General features: G+C 40.4%; 1 protein-coding gene across 1 annotated transcript in view; it reads left to right on the plus strand.

The window, feature by feature from the left end:
- Positions 1-10,777, plus strand: part of MEOX2 (mesenchyme homeobox 2) — a 107,436-nt gene extending 96,659 nt beyond the window's left edge. Inside the window, exon 3 of the mRNA XM_061587004.1 lies at positions 8,902-10,777. Coding sequence (XP_061442988.1) covers positions 8,902-9,126 — 225 coding nt within the window. The 3' untranslated portion in view covers positions 9,127-10,777. The remainder of the gene's footprint in view (positions 1-8,901) is intronic.
- Positions 10,778-19,514: the final 8,737 nt, after the last annotated feature.

Here is a 19,514-nt window from a genome sequence, read left to right on the forward strand (position 1 = left end):
TCTCATGCAACTTTATTTATTTTTCAGGGAACCACCTGCACTGAAGCGAGCCTAGATTTTGACCCTGGGTGCAAAAAGCTTTGATTAGACTGTTACCTTTTTACTGTTGCCCTGTATACACTGAAACAATCTCTGTACAGTACCCATATCATATTCTTTTCCCTGAATACTGTGGCGCTCTCCTCAGAATAAAACAGAAAAGGTTAGAGATTTTTCTTTGGTGCCTACTCCCAAGGAGGTGTTTAACCCACGGTCATATATTCCTCAACCTATTTAAGCAACAGTGAAATAATCAGTCTGGGAGACTTAAGTACTAACAAAGTTGTTGACTAAGGGAAAGGAAGCTGTGCTTGCATGCCAGTGAGCTGATGTGCCTAGCAGACTTGAGTTCATAATTGCTGATTTAGAAATAGTTGCTGATGCTGTAATAGCTCCTCTAACATAGCCATTTTTCACTGTATAATGTAGAGTATATGTATATTTGAAGATAACATTAAAAACCTACTAATTTAAAGAACTGTAGAAAAATATTTCATTTCATCAGATTTCTAGGTTTGTCCAACTCATGCCTTTCTGTCAAATCCACAAACAACTTACATAGAAATATTTTGATTTAAAGTCACTTGCTTGTCCTTCAGTGCCAATGCATTTAGACAAGTACACTATCAGGTCAATGGGTCATGCTTCTCTATTCACAAAACAGTGGCTGTCACTTGGAGGACTAGTTTTCATGATTGCTTTAGGCTTGCCTTCCTTCCTTCCTTCTTTCCTTCCTTCTTGCCTTCCTTCCTTCCTTCCTTCCTTCGAACTGGTGATGAAGTGGTGATCTGAATCATTTGTCACACGTACTGATTCCAATTTGGTTCACCACCACTCAGCTCATGTTAGAAGAGTATCATGAAGCCCTGTCTGGGCTTTGAGGCTTTGGAGGCATGAAACAGCCAAACATGCTAGAAGAATATGTTAAATTAAAAACAAGGGGATTGATTTCTTAAGAAAATGTTTTTGATTTGCAGCACTTTCAGTCAACAGCTGCCCTGGCTGATAGTTGCACCAATGCAGAGCTTGGAAAAGTTATGTTTTTGAACTACCATCAACCCCAACCAGCATAGCCACTGGATTGGGCTGATGGGAGTTGTAACTTTTCCAAGCTCTGCACCAATGCAGGAAGCTGAACATGAAGTAAAGCATCTAAATTGATGAAGGGTCTTAATAAAAAAAAAGGCCCTCAACCAAGTTAAGGGTGTGGCTGTTTTGGCACAACCATCATTATACTGCCTGTGTTGTTCCTGTAGTTCTATTTGAAATAACAGCAATCAACACAACCCATGTGCAGCATATGGATGTAAGATTTGCTAATTGAATGCATTTGACAACACAGACATTTTGGTGTGGAAATGTTTGTGAAGTGTCAATCAGTTTAACTTCAAAAATTAAAGTCTCTATTAAAGCAAAAGGCTAATATTTAATTAAGGCACAGTGAACCCATTGAAATCCAGACTCAATGAGTATGACTAACATTAGATATCATCCAGAATCTTTTGCAGGTTTAAATTATATGTACGTTATTATTGTTGTTGTTGTTGTTGTTAGTGAACTGCCTTGAGTAAAAACATTTATAGAAAGACAAATTTATAAATTTTGTTTAAATAGACATATGGGAATTACACTTGCATTAGTTAAGGTAAGTATTTTAAGTTAGTAAGCAGCTCCTTGCCTCATACACTATACAAAAATTGGACCAAATTTGAAAGAAAAATAAAGCCTCACTATTTTTTTCCTGAAACTATTAGTATTTCTTTCTCAGATTCTGACATTTCCCCCCTTATTCTTAATATATATTCTGACTTTCAAGCAAGCCACTTAACAGTTTCAAATACACAGGAACTCTATATGTGGGCTTATAGGAATTTAAGAGAATTGATGTTCAGAATTCACTCATCCTTCCTATTGCTAAAATGTAACAGGGTAATGTATCAGTTCCATTATTGACTCATCATGAAATCCAAAGGAAGGTCAAATGTCATCTCTCTGAATTTGATCTCTAGAGGAAATAGCACATGAAACATCCTTCACAGGGTGTTATATTTAGAACATGTGATAAATGCCGTTCAATACTATTTCTGCTTCAAAGTATAACAGTATGTTGTTCTTTATTATAAAGTAAAAGGCAAGAATTTGACAGTATAATGGAGCTAAGTGGAATACATAGGAGACTGGATTTTAAATGGGTGATTTAAGCCATCTGTAACAAAGGGCTTATCCAAACGGAGCGGGATAATCCACGGTTTCCATATTCGGTTTGTCATCTGATAGTCCTCACTTTGCCTTTTAGTTCGCTCTTTCCCAATTAAAAAAAATGCTTTTTTGCACCCGCACCCGCAGCGGTAAGACCCCTACATTCTTTTTGCTTTTTCCAAGCTCCGCCTCTAAAACCTCCCCCTATCAACTAATTGGTCAGCAATAAAATGACCTATGCTCCTCTCCCCCTTTGCAACGAAGCACAATATGGCTGTAAAGGAGTTCTCCCCTTGGAAGGAAAGGCTGCTGGTCGGTTTCACGCCTGCTTTCCCACGAGAATGAAATTGACACCCTTTTCTTGTTTGCATTTGCGATATTACGCTTAAACAAATGTATGCTTTTCTGCCTTCATTGATATTTAAGGAGATACACACGCTGGCAATGCACTTATTTCTCCAAAAAAGCAAGAAACGTGTCCCCCCCCTCCTTCTCCCTTTCCTTCCCGGAGAGTGAAATTGACAAAGCTTTCCGGAGCAGGCTTGAAACCGACCAGAAGCTCTTTTCTTGTTTGCATTTGCAATATTACACTTAAAGGAATGTATGCTTTTCTGATTTGAAGCAAAAACCCCAGCAAGTAGAATGAAATTGACAAGGCTTTCGGAGGCAGGCTGAAACCGACCCCCCCTTTCTCGCTTGCTGTGCATTGCAGATCTCACCCAGAGCGGCCGCCCAGTTTGCAGGCTGGCAAAAAATAAAATGCATCTGCGCAGTAGTTGCAGACCCCCCCCGCAACACCCCACCATTGCGATGATTGGTTCAATTTTCCTGGGCTTACTCTCGCACATGTGCAAAAGTGCAGATACATGATTGGCTGGAATGAGGAGAAGGGGCAAGGGGAAACACCCAAGAACCGCCCATCAGCTGTAAAGTCTGCAGTATTGCACCCTAACTCCTGAAGGCACAGCGGATGATTCCCGATTTTAAACAGCAAATCGCATTTTTGCTGATATTGCAAGGAGCGGATTTAACCCGCGAAAATGCGTAACAGCACCAGACGTCATTTGGACGACCGAAAAATAATGAACACACATAGCGGGCGTGTCACACATTTTGCAGTCGTCTGGATGAGCTCAAAGTCTGCACTTTAAAACCAGCACTTTAAAAGTGACAAATTAAAACCATAGGAAAATATGGATTTCCTATAATTTATAAAGTGTAATTCTCTTCACCTGATTATTATGCATCTTTTTGTACAATATACATTACTAAAACACATACAAATTGCTGAGAATAGTGGGAGAAATATTGCAGCCCATGAATTATGTTGTAAGAAGTGATCCTGTGGAAATGACTGGACCCATTTTTTTCCAATAGGGCAGACCAAACTCAGGAAAAATCATGGAGACTATTTGGGCAAGTGACTCTTGAAGGTCATTAACGAGTTCAGTAGGTGACCACTACACCCGTAAAAGTTGGGCTGGATGAGGGCCAATATGTTGAAACTGAATCATGACAAGATGTAGGTATTGTGGATAAGTGGTACCTGGGTCAAGAAACTAGGGAGATTGCCTGTTGTGCATGGAGTTGTACTCACCCTTAAGGGATAGGTGCAAAGTTTGTGAGATCTCAGAATGTGCTGCAGCCTGTAGAATTCCATCTAGTGACAACCAAGAAGGCATTTACTGTTGTGTCACCCAGTTGAAAAATCATTCTCCACCTCCACCCCACCCCAAAATAAGGCAAGCACCAACTCTGCTGAGTTTTTGGTGCCTCCCAAACATGTATTTGTTCACCCAGCCCTTTGCTAGGTATAGATACCAATGCCCTTTAGAACAGCCCAGTTGCTTTGATTGTTGTTGTTTTAGTGTGTTTGTTGGATTTGAATGAACTGTTTTCATTGTATGGTATGTACTGTCAACCATTCTGAGTTTTTAAGGAAGGTCAGTATAAAAAATGTTTTCAATAAATAAACAAATAAAGTTGCCAGCCCAGCTTTTTCAGTATACCGGGGGGGGGGGGCTTAAATTATTCTGGCAAGTGCTAAGTAGCTTCCTAAACATATAAGGGAACCTCCTCTTTTGTGCTCCTCATCTTTTTGTTGGGTCTAGTTTGTCTCTGGATACTTTAAATAGTTACTTAGCTTTAGACCTCCTTTCTATTGCTCCCCAACTGGACTGGGATTAACTGGCATTAAATCCCACTCCAGCATACCAACTAGTTATTTATTGCCTGTTACCCTTCTTTCTGCTCCTTGTATCTGCAGTGTGGCACAGGGTGCCTGTAATGAACTAGAGTGCTCTACTCACAAATGGTTGCTTTATGACATTCATCATGGGGAAATTCTTCTCACTGCATTCTGCCTAGAAGCTGATTTCCTTCCCTGCTTCTTTCTGTGGCCCAGCTGACCTGACAGCTGTCAGATTAGATTCTATCTTGGAACTTTCTAAATTGGCTTCAATTGGGTATGTTTAGAATTTGCATATGCTCAGTTGCCACAAATCTGCAGAATGTGCCGCTTGTTTTGACCTGACACTGCTGACAAGGCTATGTGAACTTCGTAATTTTCTTAAAACATTCTTTTGCACACAAATTGCTGAGGTTATTATTAGGATGCAGACTGGCTTTACTGAAGAATATGAACCTCCCCCCCCCAACAGCAGCCTGCACGTTATTGTTCAGCCACCTTGAATACACCCTCCTACCCCCCCCCACACACACAAAGGACTAGCTTATATTGAACCAGACCATTGGTCTACTATTGTCTTCTCTGGCAGCAGCTTTCTGAAGTCTCAGGCAGAGATCTGTCCAGCCCTGTTACCTGAAATCTTGGAGTTGAACCCTGTGACCTTTTGCCACCCTGGGCTCCTACTGGGAGGGAGCGCAGGATATAAATAAATAAATCTTATGCCCTCCCTATTTTCTAGCCATTCAGTAGTGAATGTGAGCAGGACACTCCATTCAAACTCCTCATACCAGTACAGATGCCCTTAAGTTGCCTTCATCCTATTGACACTGGTGAGAGTCACCTCAAGGAAAAAATAGACTAATTGACATTTCTTATTCACAGATTCAGCCTAATGGAAATAAAAGTGAAGGGCTCCGGGAGAAAGGGGTTGTCTCATCTTACACAGACCACTTCTTAATTTTGCCAGAAGGCATCTAAATTTAGAGGGAGGCTCAGATGGTTTAACTTATGCTTTCTTCCCCAGGCCTTACATGTATGTGCTAGCCAATGTAGATTCCCTTAGATTGACTTAGACTCCCTCAGGCTTACTCACTTCCTTAGACTCACAGGCACTTGCCAATTTACACCTTTTTTTTACATATGACCTTTGCAATTTGGGCCTATTATGTTTCAAGCAGTTTTATCTATTTTTCCATTCTCTTTGCCATACTTCAGGAAAGTAAAATAAAAATACAACTACTCAAACACACTTGTACTCTTATAGGCAGAATGAAAATAAAAGTGCTATTAGAAATGACCTGCAGAGTCCCCCCCCACCCACCATGGAATATTGTCATGCAATATGTTTCCTACAAATTTGTCTAGACCGCTGCCCCCTTTCCATATCCTCAGTGGATCTTAACTTTGTTACTTTTTCTTTCCCCCTTACAAGAGTGAATTTGCTTATCCTATCTTTAGCCACTCTTTGGTTACAAGACATTACAAATTACAGCAGTGCCACACATTGCAGGTAAAAGTGAAAAGTACATGGCATTACACATATTAAGAATTTTTATATTATTATTTTTGCCTAAGTTCCTTGCATTATCCTTAGTTTTCTCATGCTAACTTTCTTTTCACGTTATGCTATTTTTCTTTCTTCATCTTGTAAACACATTCCTGAAATGTCTGTCCCCTTCACCTGAACACATTTGCCTTCATCTTTCTTCATACCTTGCCCGTTCCGATTACTGCTGAACATTTCTAAGGCTGCAGTGAACTAACAAGTTAACCTGAAGTACAGCATCAGTCCAAACACTCTATCTGCACTGGCTCTAGTTTCACTACACAAAATATGGTTGATATCCTACTAATGTTTACTAAAATGTTATGATCCTTATATTTGGGGCACTTTCCCCCTAGAACAGACATTTTCCCCATGCTCCATTTAATTATATCCTACTGTTGTTTTAACATGGCTGAATCCTCATATTCCTTTCCTTCATGGCTATTATGTATAACCTCTCTACCATTCTTCATTCTGGTTTGCTGGTTTTTCCTGTACTTGTTTCTTCTGCCTCAACAAGTTAATAAGATTTTTATTACCCATAATAAAAATGGGTAGAATGTAGTTAAATGAAAAAGGAAATATTCACATTCCTCCATAGGGGTTTTGTGAAGATAAAATAGTGTGTATGTATGTACATTTACACTGAACTAAATGTCAGATTTGTCATTAATGTACATCATAATTGGTATTATTTGTATACCAGGCAATTTGAATAAAATGTGCACGATCTATTTTTGGACACAGACGTATGTGGCTTTAGGGAGATGCAATGGATACACGCACACCATCCCTGCTCCAGCTTCTCTTTGGCTTGCAATCAATGCTGCACTAAACAACTGATATTTAAAAGGCTTGCCCTTCATTAGGGGTGGGGAACCTGTGGCCCTCCAGGTGTTGTTGGACTACAAGTCTCATGTGTCCCAGTCATTATAGCCAATAGTCAGGTATGATGGGAGTTAGAGTCCAGCAACATCTGGAGCCATACATTGTTCTATCAGCACTTCTCATAGATTTAATCCTATAATTTTTTCATATATTTTGTGCATGTATGCTTAGGCACATATGACCCTCATGTGAGAAAAATCTGATATTTTACAGGAAGTGGATTAATCCATAGTTCGCTGAACTCATTGGATTTGCAGCAGAATGATAGTCCCAAGTATTATAGCTTAATACACTGTTTAGCATTAGCCAAACATCATTATTTTACTGAAGGAAATTCACAGTGAAAAGTGTCATATGTAATTTACCACAAAGGACTGCATGAAGAATGCAAACATTATGAGCCTTTTGACATTGTTTTTGTGAAAGCTTTTGACAGATGGCGTAATAATATTTCCTAACATCAGAGAGCTAGCAATAAATAATTTCCTCCTTATATTAGGTTTATTTTACTAGCCTGCTTCTTGGGGTCTGATGTGCTGTCTAGAAGAAAGGATGTGCTAGACAGATTTAGAAGCTAACTCATTTGGAATCAGCTTGCCCTATTTCTTGATATTTATTTATTAATTTTATTACATTTATATCCCACCTTTCTTTCATCATAGAACCCAGGGAGGCATACATGTGGCTCCCATCCAGGCATTGACCCAACCCAGACCTGCTTAGCTTCAGCAAGGTCTCATGTGCCTTCAGACCACACCCTGGGCCTTATTAAATTAAATTAAATTCAGTTTAGTTAAAATAGCAACTCTGAAAACAAACCAAGCCATCAGCTTGAACTTTATATAATTTTACATAGGAAAAAAATACTTTAAAAAACCCTGTCTGCAGTTCAATTTGACTTAATTTCCAAAGTCTATTTTTGCTTTGTGAAGTTGTATGAATATACAATATATGTTTAGCATGAAGAAATCTTGTGGCTCTGTTAATAATGCAGTATAATGTATCATGCTGTGGCCTCTCCAAGCTCACAAGCAAGCAAGCAAGCAGTAAGAGGAGTGAGAAGGATCAATAACTGCCACATGCCTCTCCTTCTGTGAGGTGATGCAGACTAGACCCAGAAGGAGAGCTAAGTGATCATGCAATGTCAAGGAGGAGAAGTTATTGGGCCCACTCAGAAAAGTGCCCTCTCTCTTCCTCTCCCCCCCAAAAAAAATTCTGGATCCAGGACTGGGCCTCACCACTCTCTGGAGTGAGCCATTCAGCCTTCCTCCCTTCTCTGCTGAACTGTAGCCAAACATTTTGTACAGAGAACCTAAAGGGGCAGGGAATCATTTCAGGACAGCCAGGACATAAAAAACAAAACAAAACAGGAAACCTATTGTATTAGATATTGCATTGTATTAAATATTAATAAAAAGAGTATAACATTTAATGCAAGGGCCTAGTGTTTTATCAGTTATCCCAGTGGCTTTGCAAGCACGGACCAGAATAATGAAAGGTGGGAAGAACTGGACCTCTCAAGGACTAGAGATGAGGGTTTTTTTATGAGAACTGAACATTAAGGGAGGTGGTTGGAGTTTCCTGGAGGGGGCTGCCTGTGGCACAGTCCTGCTGATCTGCACTTTATTCCACCAAGAGTGCCTTTTTTGTCAGCACCCAGTACTCTGGCAGGTGATGCTGGCTCAGGGCCCTGGGTGGCAGCCTTACCTGGTCGTGGGAGGAGCAAGGAGCCGTTTTAATGTCCCACAATGCCCCTGATGATGTTGTGTTATTCTCAGTGGAATGGCAATGTTAATTTCCCATAATTCCTTAGAACAAACATCATTTCATCTTAAATCTGTCTTTTAGCTCTGCTTCTGTGTTGAGCCAGCTTGCCACAATTAGGATGGCAGATATTCAAATGAAATATCAGAAGTGAACACTAGCTTTCCCCCCCTCTCCTCTGTGAATGGTGGCAGCCTTCTATGGTCCATTATCAGTAATGTGATGATTTTATTGATGTATTATGTAACTTTATTTTTATTATTATTATTATTCAAAGGTAAAAGTTTGGTTCCAGAACAGACGGATGAAATGGAAGCGGGTAAAAGGAGGGCAGCAGGGAGCCGCTGCCCGAGAAAAGGAACTGGTGAACGTGAAAAAGGGCACACTCCTTCCCTCAGAGTTGTCTGGCATTGGGGCAGCCAGCCTCCAGCACACAGGGGACTCACTAGCAAACGACGACAGCCACGACAGCGACCACAGCTCTGAGCATGCACACTTATGATAGAACATGAAGGCCTTGCAGCTCCGTTCTCAGGAAAGACATGCTAACACAGCAAGCCTTACACAAACAGCATTAATGTATGCAAGTGACTCTCTGGCAATTAAAAACAAAACCTTGGACTTATGGCATCTCCTATTCTTGAATTTTTATTTTTTTAAAATGAATTCAGTAAGTGCCACACCTTAAAGTTGCCTTGTGAACAGAAGCAGAAGACAAACTTGCTTTTGAACATTCCAGATTTATCTCATTTCGATGACAATGGGCAGGTATTTTTGCTTTAGCTTGCACTGAAAAAATGCCATTGCTCTCAACAAATTTAATATTCTAATAAATAAATAACACAATGCCAACAGAAACATGGTCAAGAGGGGTAAGAAATGTATTTTAACTCTGTATATATCTACTTTATGGCATTTTTACTTTTCACTCATTTTTAGCAATGCATTCATATTAGCTGATGGCAATAGTCACTCATGAGAATAAATGGCTTTTTTTTTGTCTCTCTATTTTTGTTTTGTGTCCCAGAGATATATACATGCAGACAATTGTGTCCAGACAGTGAATTATATAAAAGAGTCTGCTGGGGAAAGTCCTTCAACCATAGACAAAACAAATCTTATGTTGCATTTACTATCAACTGCTGCTAATAGGAAATTATTAAACCTTGCTCTTCAAATGTTCTTACCTTATAACGGCAAAGGTTTTTTTAAAAAATAGAATCATGCCTGTCAGGAAAACATGAACCACTGATTCATTTTTAGAATTTATTACCACAAACCTTTTTATATATGTTTGACAACTTGGCTCACTGCAGCTTCTGGCCACAATTCATTTCCTTCAGAGTAGCCCTGATAAATTCAGCAGAACTGCCTCAAATCAATTGGGTTGTGGATAGCAGCTTGTGTTATAAATTGGAAACTGTTTTACCTACAGCAGTGGTTCCCAACCTTTATGAGCACGGGACCCCCTTTATAAGCTGAAAAAAAATCATGACCCCCTCCCCCCAGGGAGGCAGGCTGGCTGCCAGGAAGGAAGGGGGAAAGCAGCCTTTCTGCGCAGCCTTGCTTCTTTTTGCTTCACAAAAAGCCCTCTCCTCTCATTCTAAGTAAGGGTGTTGCCAGTAGCGGCAGTGCAAGGAGATGGGAATCAGTGATAGTAATCCCCTCTTCTTCCTGGTAGCCCCACCCTCAGCCTCCTTTGGCATCTGCCTTGTATTTTATAGGCAGATGCCTGCCCTTAGTGCACCTGAAAGACACTCTGGTGCTTCAGCAAAAGGCCTCCCCTCTCGTTTGGAGCAAGGGGGAGGTGTCACCTGCAGCGGCAGTGGAAAGCAGACAGTGTAGAAGGAGTGAAGACTTCTTTAAAAAAATTAATAAATAATTCATTTCTTTACTGTTCACGGCCCCCTCTGGATTACTTTGCGGCCCCCCTGGGGGTCCCGGCCCCCAGGTTGGGAACCACTGACCTACAGTAATGTCATAATATACAGGCATTATAATGCAGTGTTAACTGCCTCCATTAATGGTCAGAATTTATTCAAGATAGCTCTGTATACAAAATGCAAACATCAAGGCATTTTTAATCTTCCACGCTTTTGTGTACATATAGTGAAGTAATAAAACCAAAAATTACACAAACATTGATTGTACTTTGTAAAGGAAATGTTTAATAAATGATCCTTTTGGAAATAATTCTTGTTCTCCTTCACAGTTTTCATAGATATCTTAAAATGTCAGAATTGTAACGTGCTCTAAAACTATACCCATGTTTGCTTTAGATAGTACTAACTGAATTTTCCATATTGGATGAGGCTTCTACATTGATACATTGGGGAAATTCTTTCCTGTAGCAGGAAAAAGCAACCCCTAGGTAAAGAAGGCTTCAGCCAAAACCAACAAGAACCATGCTAAACCATTTCCCCAGATCTAAGGTAAATATTACATGAATATTTTCATGGCATCTTGTGGAAAAGGAGAAGAAAAAATGGCAAGAGTTTAAAAAAAGATTTAAACCAATATATTGAAATTTAAAATATTTAAGAAGAATAAGCACCTAAGGCATATAAGAAAATATGAAGATATTAATAAACAATTATGCAACAGTAACATGCAAATAATAAATTCAATTAACCACAATACTCATCACTCTTCTGCCATGTTGACATGTTTATTTTCCTGCCACTGAACAGTCATTATCTCCACACTATAGGATGAACAGAGGCAGAACTTTATTAATACAACTACAATGGAAACAAACTCCTGACAGTGAGGATATTCTTGCAACTCCACCCCAGTGCCAAGTTTGAGATCAGCCATTGTCTGATCCTTGTTCATCACAGCCAACCTTTTCAAGGAATTGAGAGGTGACAGGCCTCATCATCAACCTCAAGTAATCCTGCTTTGGAAGTCAATGAAGCTACCTGTGCCCTAGGAATGCCTGCATTCCTGTTCCCTCATGCTGGCCAGCTGCAAAGGTTGGTCTGGGTATTCTTCCCTTCACCATAGTGGTGCCTATGATGAACACCAATATCTTCCTGCTATTGTCTTCAATTATCAGAATCTCTTAATAGTTATTTCAGCTTCATCCTTGACCAACAATGTGATGTGGTGGGAGTGGTCACATAACATAAGCTGATCTGGTGCAGAGCAAAATATTCCTACCTGGCGATCATCTAATCCCACATTGTCAATCTGCAGGGTGGGCTGAGCTGTAGGGTTACTACTTTGCCTCTCCCTGAGGCTTAAAGGGAGAAAGGAGTAGCTGTTCGACAGCCCCTTGCTGTTCTCACCAGCTCTGTGCCTTCTCTGCCTAAGGGAAGGGGCAAAGCTGCCACCACTTCATTGACAAGGAGGGCTTCATGTTGGGCGCTGATACACCTAATATAATATCTGATGGAAAGCCAGGGTTAAGACTTTTAAACCGCTTCTAACTTCCATCAGCCCCAGCCAGCATGACCAGTAATTATGGGAGTTGTAGTCTAACAACATCTAGAGAGCCACAGGTTCCGCATCCCTGACTTACGGACTAAATGGGCTTCCTGACGTTTCCTAATATGTTCAGTGCTTGAAATCACATAGAATGCAGTAAAAGTATCATTACCAGCTTTGTACTGCTGAAATTAACATGTTTCTATCACTTTGAGTAGTTATCTAACATCAATATTGTCTGAGGTTCTCTGCTGTGCCTCCTAATCAAATATGCCAGGAATTTAGCTGTATTCTTTCAAGTGAGAACCTTTCCTATGCTTTGAATATTAATTGTCTGAGTTGCTGCATGACCTCTTTGCCCATCAAAAGCAGCAAACTAGAATTAATTTCTACTCAGACACAAAAATGTAAAACTAGCGATGGGTGGACCGAGAAAATAAGTATCTGTACTGTTTTGCTGCATGCCCTCCAGCCTTTTTGTTTGTTTGTTTGTTTAAACTGGCCTCTAAATTTGTTTCTGAGCAGATTAGGTCTTTACCACAGAACCTTTCTATACCCCACAGTGGTAATTTAAGGGCAAAGCAGTTCTCATGTTGGATACTGAAATGGGAATGGGCAGCCACATATATCACATTAGGATTGGTCCTTGATTCTAAAGGGGTCTGTATCCAATTTTAATGAGACTGGGGGGCACCATGCCTCAGATACCCCAACACATCTATTCAGGATTCTGCTACATCACTAGCTGAAATGAAACCAGTGTGCTTTTTCAAAATGTAGACCGTGAACTCATGAAGAGTTTGTGGGGATGAAAAACAGTCTAAGTTAAGAACCAAACATTAGTCCCAGCCTTCAGGATGAATTTGCTGGCTTTTGTCCAGTTATCTCTCTTGGGTCATTATGTATTTGGGGTCTATGCAAACAACATGTATATACAATTTAGGATCAGCTTGAGATACTAGCAGTAATGCTTAACCACTTCTCTGCTGTAACTGAATGTGCTACCTAAGGAATTATACTGGATGAATTCTGTGCATAATTGGTAAAGGTACTAAGATTTTTTTTGAAATGCACAGCTTTGCTGAGGATAGACACACAAAAATAGCTACTAATTTCAGAAGGCCCTAACAGAGACATTTCCAATGAAGAGAGAGAAGGGGGGGGAGAGGTGTGATCCAAAACACAGTCACTACATAAAGGCACAAGGCTTCCATCTGGATGACCTTTCCCCTTTGTTGTTCCGGCAATCCTCTTGTACATCTCAGGGGAACCGCTAAGTTTATAGGCAGGCAAACTCTGCGTGCTCTATGGAAATCTCAGGGAGAACCACAAAAAGAAATTTATCCCCCTGGGTAATACGTCTCCTTTTTACTTACAGGAAGTTTTCCATCTGGAGACAGAATTACTGTCACGTAAGTGTTTACAAAAGTGTTTTGCTGTTCTCCCTTTCTAACATGCCTGGAATGTTTACCAATGTTTTTCCTTTGATTAAAAAAAATATGTCAGGCACTTTGGAGACTGAATTGTGGAGAGGTGGGATATAGAAACATTTTACACAAATAAAACTAATAAACAAACATTAATCCTTGCTTTAAATAACTGAATACAAAATAACTGAACAGTAGAAATATTAGGTTGTATCCAACGTTACACAAAGCATGTATTGTAGGGTTTTCTGCCCCTCCTCCTGGCTACATCCCCACCCCAAAAACCTATCCTGAGGTTGACTAACCTTCAGGAAAGGCCTGGGATGTGTGGCATGGGGGGGACTACATTGGGAGGAGAAATTGAGTGATCCAGCTTGTGTGAGAAACATCCAAAGCCTTTTCTGTGGTGTCTCCTAACTACATTGCCTTCAGGAGGCTGCAGTGGGGTGGGAAATCTCTCTCATGTGAGCAGGTTTACTAAGATTTTCCAGAACTGTCAGTCTTTGCTGGTTGTAGAAATGAGACGTCCGAACTAGGAATACATGTTGCTTAGAACAGCTAAAACGTGGGACTGTCTTTTTGTTTTACTTTGTGAAGTTCAGGTCCAGTTCTTCACTCTGTCACTTTCCTCTACATTAGAGTTATGCCACTTTCAGCTGCACATGTGCTCATGTTCAAATAGACCAAAATTGCAAACCAGGCTCCACATGCCTATAGCATAGCTGGCAATGATTTCTCTCAACAAGATATTTTTCGCCTTCCAGCCCCAGGAATGACTGGATTTATTGCAGATTGAGGCAGTCACCTCAGGCAGAGGATACTGTGTGTGTGTGTCTTGGGCAAGCACGATTCACATATCCCTATCTCCATATGTATTTATTTGTAGGAGTGTGTCCCAGTCATTGCTTCAGACTGCTCAGGCACAGGAGGAACCAACTATGTGAAACATACAGTAGTGTAGTAGCAAATTAAGAAGTGCAGGGTCCCTTCATGTTGATCACAGCCATGTCCCCTTCCTGCTTTTTTTTGCTGTGGGGTTGAGAATGAGATCCTTGTTAATGCCTAGGAACCAATAAGCATGAAAGAGGAGAGTGTTAGCACAGAGAAGAGTCTTCTCATTAGCTGATTTGCCTCCTCTCACTTGGATTGGCTGCAATCAGCAAGAAAGAAGCATGTTGGAAGATTCTTCTCAGTGGCTAACACACTCCCTTTCATGCTGATTGGCTTGTAGGATGCTGGAGACATAGGGACCCTGCTCCCAAAAAAGTAAAGGGTCTAAGACCCCCTGCACAACTACTGGAAACATAGCTCTAGTTGTTCAGTAAGTTTGATATCCAGTAAATTTTCCATTGTGCTAACCCTGTTTATAACAATTCATCTTTAACAATTATGTCCAACAATTATGTAGGTGCTTCACATCTTTACTGCATGTTCCCCATTAAAATTAATGAAAGTTGAATCAGTGGTTGGGGGTGGGAAGTCTTTTCCCCCAGAACATCATCAACAACCTTACTATGAGCAAGGTTTAGATTTAATAAGATTTCTATCCCACCTTTCAAACTAACAATCACCAACACAGCTAACAATGCACCCCCCGAAATCCATACAAATGAGGATTCCCTTAGTTCCCTAGCTGATGGACATAGGAGGCTGTTTTCCTTCTGCTCTCTAGTCTCGGGGCAACTGGTATTTGGAGAAGAATATTGTTTCTGACAGGGAGGAGGAAAGCAAGGTATCTACAGCTGCTCCTTTTCTGACCAGTGGATCATAGAATCATAGAATAGTAGAGTTGGAAGGGGTCTATAAGGCCATTGGGTCCAACCTCCTGCTCAGTGCAGGAATCCAACTTAAGCCATACCTGACAGGTGGCTGTCCAGCTCCTCTTGAATGCCTCCCAGTGTTAGAGAGCCCACCTCCTTCTTAGGTAATTGGTTCCATTGTTGTATCACTCTAACAGCTAAGACGTTTTTCCTGATGTTAGGTTAGTCTGCTTCTTCCACTGGTCCCAGGAGGCAGGTTGCTACAACCTCCCATTAGTTCTTGGCCTCCTGACCAATGGTAGAAGCCAGAGTGTGCTTCCCTTTAGTTGCCAGGGCAACTGGCAGCTATAGCTGGGTATTCTTTTAGCAATATAATCAGCCACTATACTTCCCAGTTTAGTAAAGGACCATTATTCAGTGGTAGAGCATCTGTTTTGCATGCAGAAGTTTCAAGCCTTGACATCTCCAGGTAGGAGATTTCTTGTCTGAAACCCTGGAGAGCTATTACCAGTCATGTAGACAGTACTAGCCTAGATGGACCAAGTGGTCTAACTCAGTATAAGCCAGCTTCCTGCGTTCCAGTTTGATGGGAGAGGATTCCCTAAATGTCCTGTCTGAAATATTGTAATGGCCTCCTTTGGAGGGTTGTTGTAAGGATAATATATGTGCAGTTATTTGAAAAGAAATGGAAGTTTTATCATTATTAAATGCACTAGCAAGTTTTACCTGCCCTCTGGAGGCAGTTCTCAAAATTTCAGTTTTGAGCAGTACTAACATATATGAGCCGAGCAATAATTTATGTTATAAACATTGTTTTCTTTAACATCTATAAATACATAACTTCACTAGGCATATCACTAACAAGTGTGTTACTGTAGAAAATCTGCCAAACTATTTACTTCATCATATCACTTGTGGATATTTTTACAAAAACTTTCTGAATATTTATGACTTTATTTGCACATGTACAGCTGACAAAATGTTGAAAAATGTCTTTGCCAAAATGCATTTTATCTTTCAAATTACCTTCATGAAAAATTGCACCAGAGTATATACATTCCAATGAGGAAAGAAACCAAACCTAAATATGACCCATCAGGAACAGAATATGATATTTCTCTGATTCTTATGAATGCTTACACATAAGCAATTGAGAGAGGAAATGTTTGCATGACCTTTTAATTCATAAAGCATTCCAGCTAGAAGTCAAAACATTACATTACTCTTATTGCTCTACGCTAAAATAGTTGCCTAAGCTATTTGATTGCACCATGCACAGACTCCCAGAAGTAATTTTTGCAAGAATTTGCCATTCACAAAATTGCCTTCACTGTGCTTTGAATCTAGCACAAATGGGACACATGAGGTTATGCTGATTTGCTCTGAACGGGAAATTTCTTTGGAGACCAGCAGCATCAGTACAGACACATAAGCTGTGTATACATGTCATTGTAATGTGCTTTCAATTCACTCTCTGTGCTGTTCAAAAATACATTGTCCACAAGGAATTATCCTCATTCCAAACAGATCTTGAACTTTTTGACATTTTAATGTGGCAAGAAAATTTAAAGCTGTAGAGATTCACATAGCTCTTAGGTATGGACTTCTGCAAGCACTTTTGAAATGTACTTTTCAAGGGGGTAGTTCTTCACCAGCTGGTGGATAGAGATGGAAGGATTCAGAGCTTGGAAAAGTTACTTTTTTGAACTACAGCTCCCATCAGCCTAATCCAGTGGCCATGTTGCCTAGGGCTGATGGGAGTTGTAGTTCAAAAAAGTAACTTTTCCAAGCTCTGGGAAGGATATGTCAAATTTGGGTCTCTCTGTTTCCCAATCTTAAATTCAGTTCTCCATATTTCTGTAGCAATTTGTGATTTTCTTTTAAAAAATCTTCATGAAAATTCACCAGTCTTTTAGTGCAATTTTCTCTTAATAAACACGTTTTTGCAAGGAGTTTTGACTAATGTACATATTTTTCAAGCAATTTTTCATAATATAATATATTTTCTATTTTATTTTCACTTACATTTATTTTTATGTGTACTTTCCCCTGATATTTTCATTTTTGTAAACATTTGGTTGGAGAACTGCATCACAACAGTTAGATAAATGTGAATTTCAAAGGAGAGCTGTGCTTCAGCTCATCCCATATGAACTGAAAGTTCAGATTTGATAATTTGCCTTTAAATGCAAACTGAATCAAGTTTTGTCCCCATACCTACTGGTGACATTGACATTAATGTTGCTGGTGGGTGTAGACTACAGACATATCTGACTCCTGAGAAGACCAGCATTCATTTCCCTTCTGGTAGCCTCAGGTTGCAGTTTTGTACTTTACCCATTGCTTAACCACTGAGAGAAATGGCTGAACCAGTCAGCTGTAGTATTTCTCACAGTTGCCAGGAAATGTCTTGAAAATCCTAGGAGACCTCAGGATATATGGGGTGAGGAAAAAATACAACAGCAACTACACAGCCCCTACTGAAACAGGGACACATTTGAACATATGGTGAAGGAGATGCCTGCTCTCCTGTATTCAAGGACTTATCTATTAATTGTTATAGAAGGAACTGCAAAGAGATGTTCATATGGAGTTGTCTGAGCTATGTAAATGAATGGTGATGCCTGCTCACACATAAAATGTAGATGACTATCTAGGAATGTCGGGATAAAGGTACTGCAGAAAACACTTTTGACAGTAATCATTATTAATAATCTAACACTATGCATATTTATTCAGAAATAAGTCCACTGAGTTCAGTGGAGTTGACATAGGATTGCAGCTCCAATCATATTTCCTTGGAAGTAAATCCTAGTTCAGTGGCTCCCAATTTTTTTCCTTCATGGACCACTTGAACAGGGGTGTCACTACCGGGGTGCGGGGTGTGTGGATTGCACCCGGGTGACACTATGAGGGGGGTGACACCCAGAGCCGCACCCCCCCGCACTCCCGCTAGTGACGCCGCTGCCCCCCTGCACCTGGTCCGGTGCGCTCCGAAAGCAGGTGCCTGCTTGCTGGCAGTGAAGCCTGGACGGGCCTTCCACCGTCAGCGTGGAGTGTGGTGAGCTTGCGCACATGAGAAAGACCAGCTGCCCCTGTCAACCATGCCCCTGGGAGGGCACGCGCCGGAGGTCCGCACACCCCCCCGCACTTCCACTAGTGATGCCGCTGCACTTGAAACCTGCTGAGGATCTTGGAGGATCACTTTATGGTTTAATTGTTGTAGCAATTGTACTGTACTGTGCTAGACACTGTATGATTTTTAAATTGTATTTTTACAGACACACCATAGACCACCTGAATGAAGCTCACAGACCTCTGGTGGGCCACGGACCACAGTTTGGAACCCCCATCCTAGTGTTTTCAAAGGGTCATATTTCCAAATAAGGCTGTTATCCTCAATTAAAACATAGTTCTAAGCAAACATGGTTAGAATCACTGTGTGTGTTTGGAATCATAGTTCTACAGTGCAATCCCCATCTACTTTTCACTAATGGGGGGGCACAGAGTCTTGTTACCTAAGCTTTTGCGAACACTCCTTAGCTAAATCATGCCTCCCATTGCCTGTTTCTGGAAGGCTAAAGGGATGATGATTTGGATAATACTATCCCATAATCTGAGTGTTGAAAGGGGCATTTCTCCCAATTTCTCCCTTAGTCTTTTGAATTCGTCTATAATCATGAGAAAGATATTTCCTCATAAAACATTAGCCAACATCAACTTCGTAACCAAAATACAATTGATCTGCTCTCTTATCATTTTCATTGTATGGCATTAGATTAGAAAGAGTAGAACATTTAATATTAGGGTAGAATTAGGATAGGTTTTAACAGATGTTCACATATAGTTGGGGGAAGGAAGAAGTCAAATTCTCTTTCCACTCTGATGTCTGTCTTGAATTTCTCTCAGTTTTTGCAGACAGTTTGGCTGGTTTCCAACATACATCGTTGGCTGTCTGGTATGAAAAATACCATCTGCACTATATGGAAGTCCTGTTATTAAACAAAAAAGTGGGTTGCTAATTATTCTCTGGGCAGGTGATGTTAAAGTGAAGTCATGAGTCAGGCATGGTATAACCTTAGAATTGCCTAAAATTGCCATATTCAGTCGGGAAAGTACAGCATAGTAGAACATAAAATTGAATTAAAGAAAGGGTAAAATAGGGAGATTTTTGGAAAGGGCTACAGTGACATCCTGCAGTCCAGAAAGGTGAGGAAAACTATATTTTAAAATGTTAATAAACTTTGAGGACGTGTGTTGGCTCGTAAGTGTAA

The sequence above is a fragment of the Rhineura floridana genome, chromosome 10 (genome assembly GCF_030035675.1).
Source record: "Rhineura floridana isolate rRhiFlo1 chromosome 10, rRhiFlo1.hap2, whole genome shotgun sequence".
Classification (NCBI taxonomy): domain Eukaryota; kingdom Metazoa; phylum Chordata; class Lepidosauria; order Squamata; family Rhineuridae; genus Rhineura; species Rhineura floridana.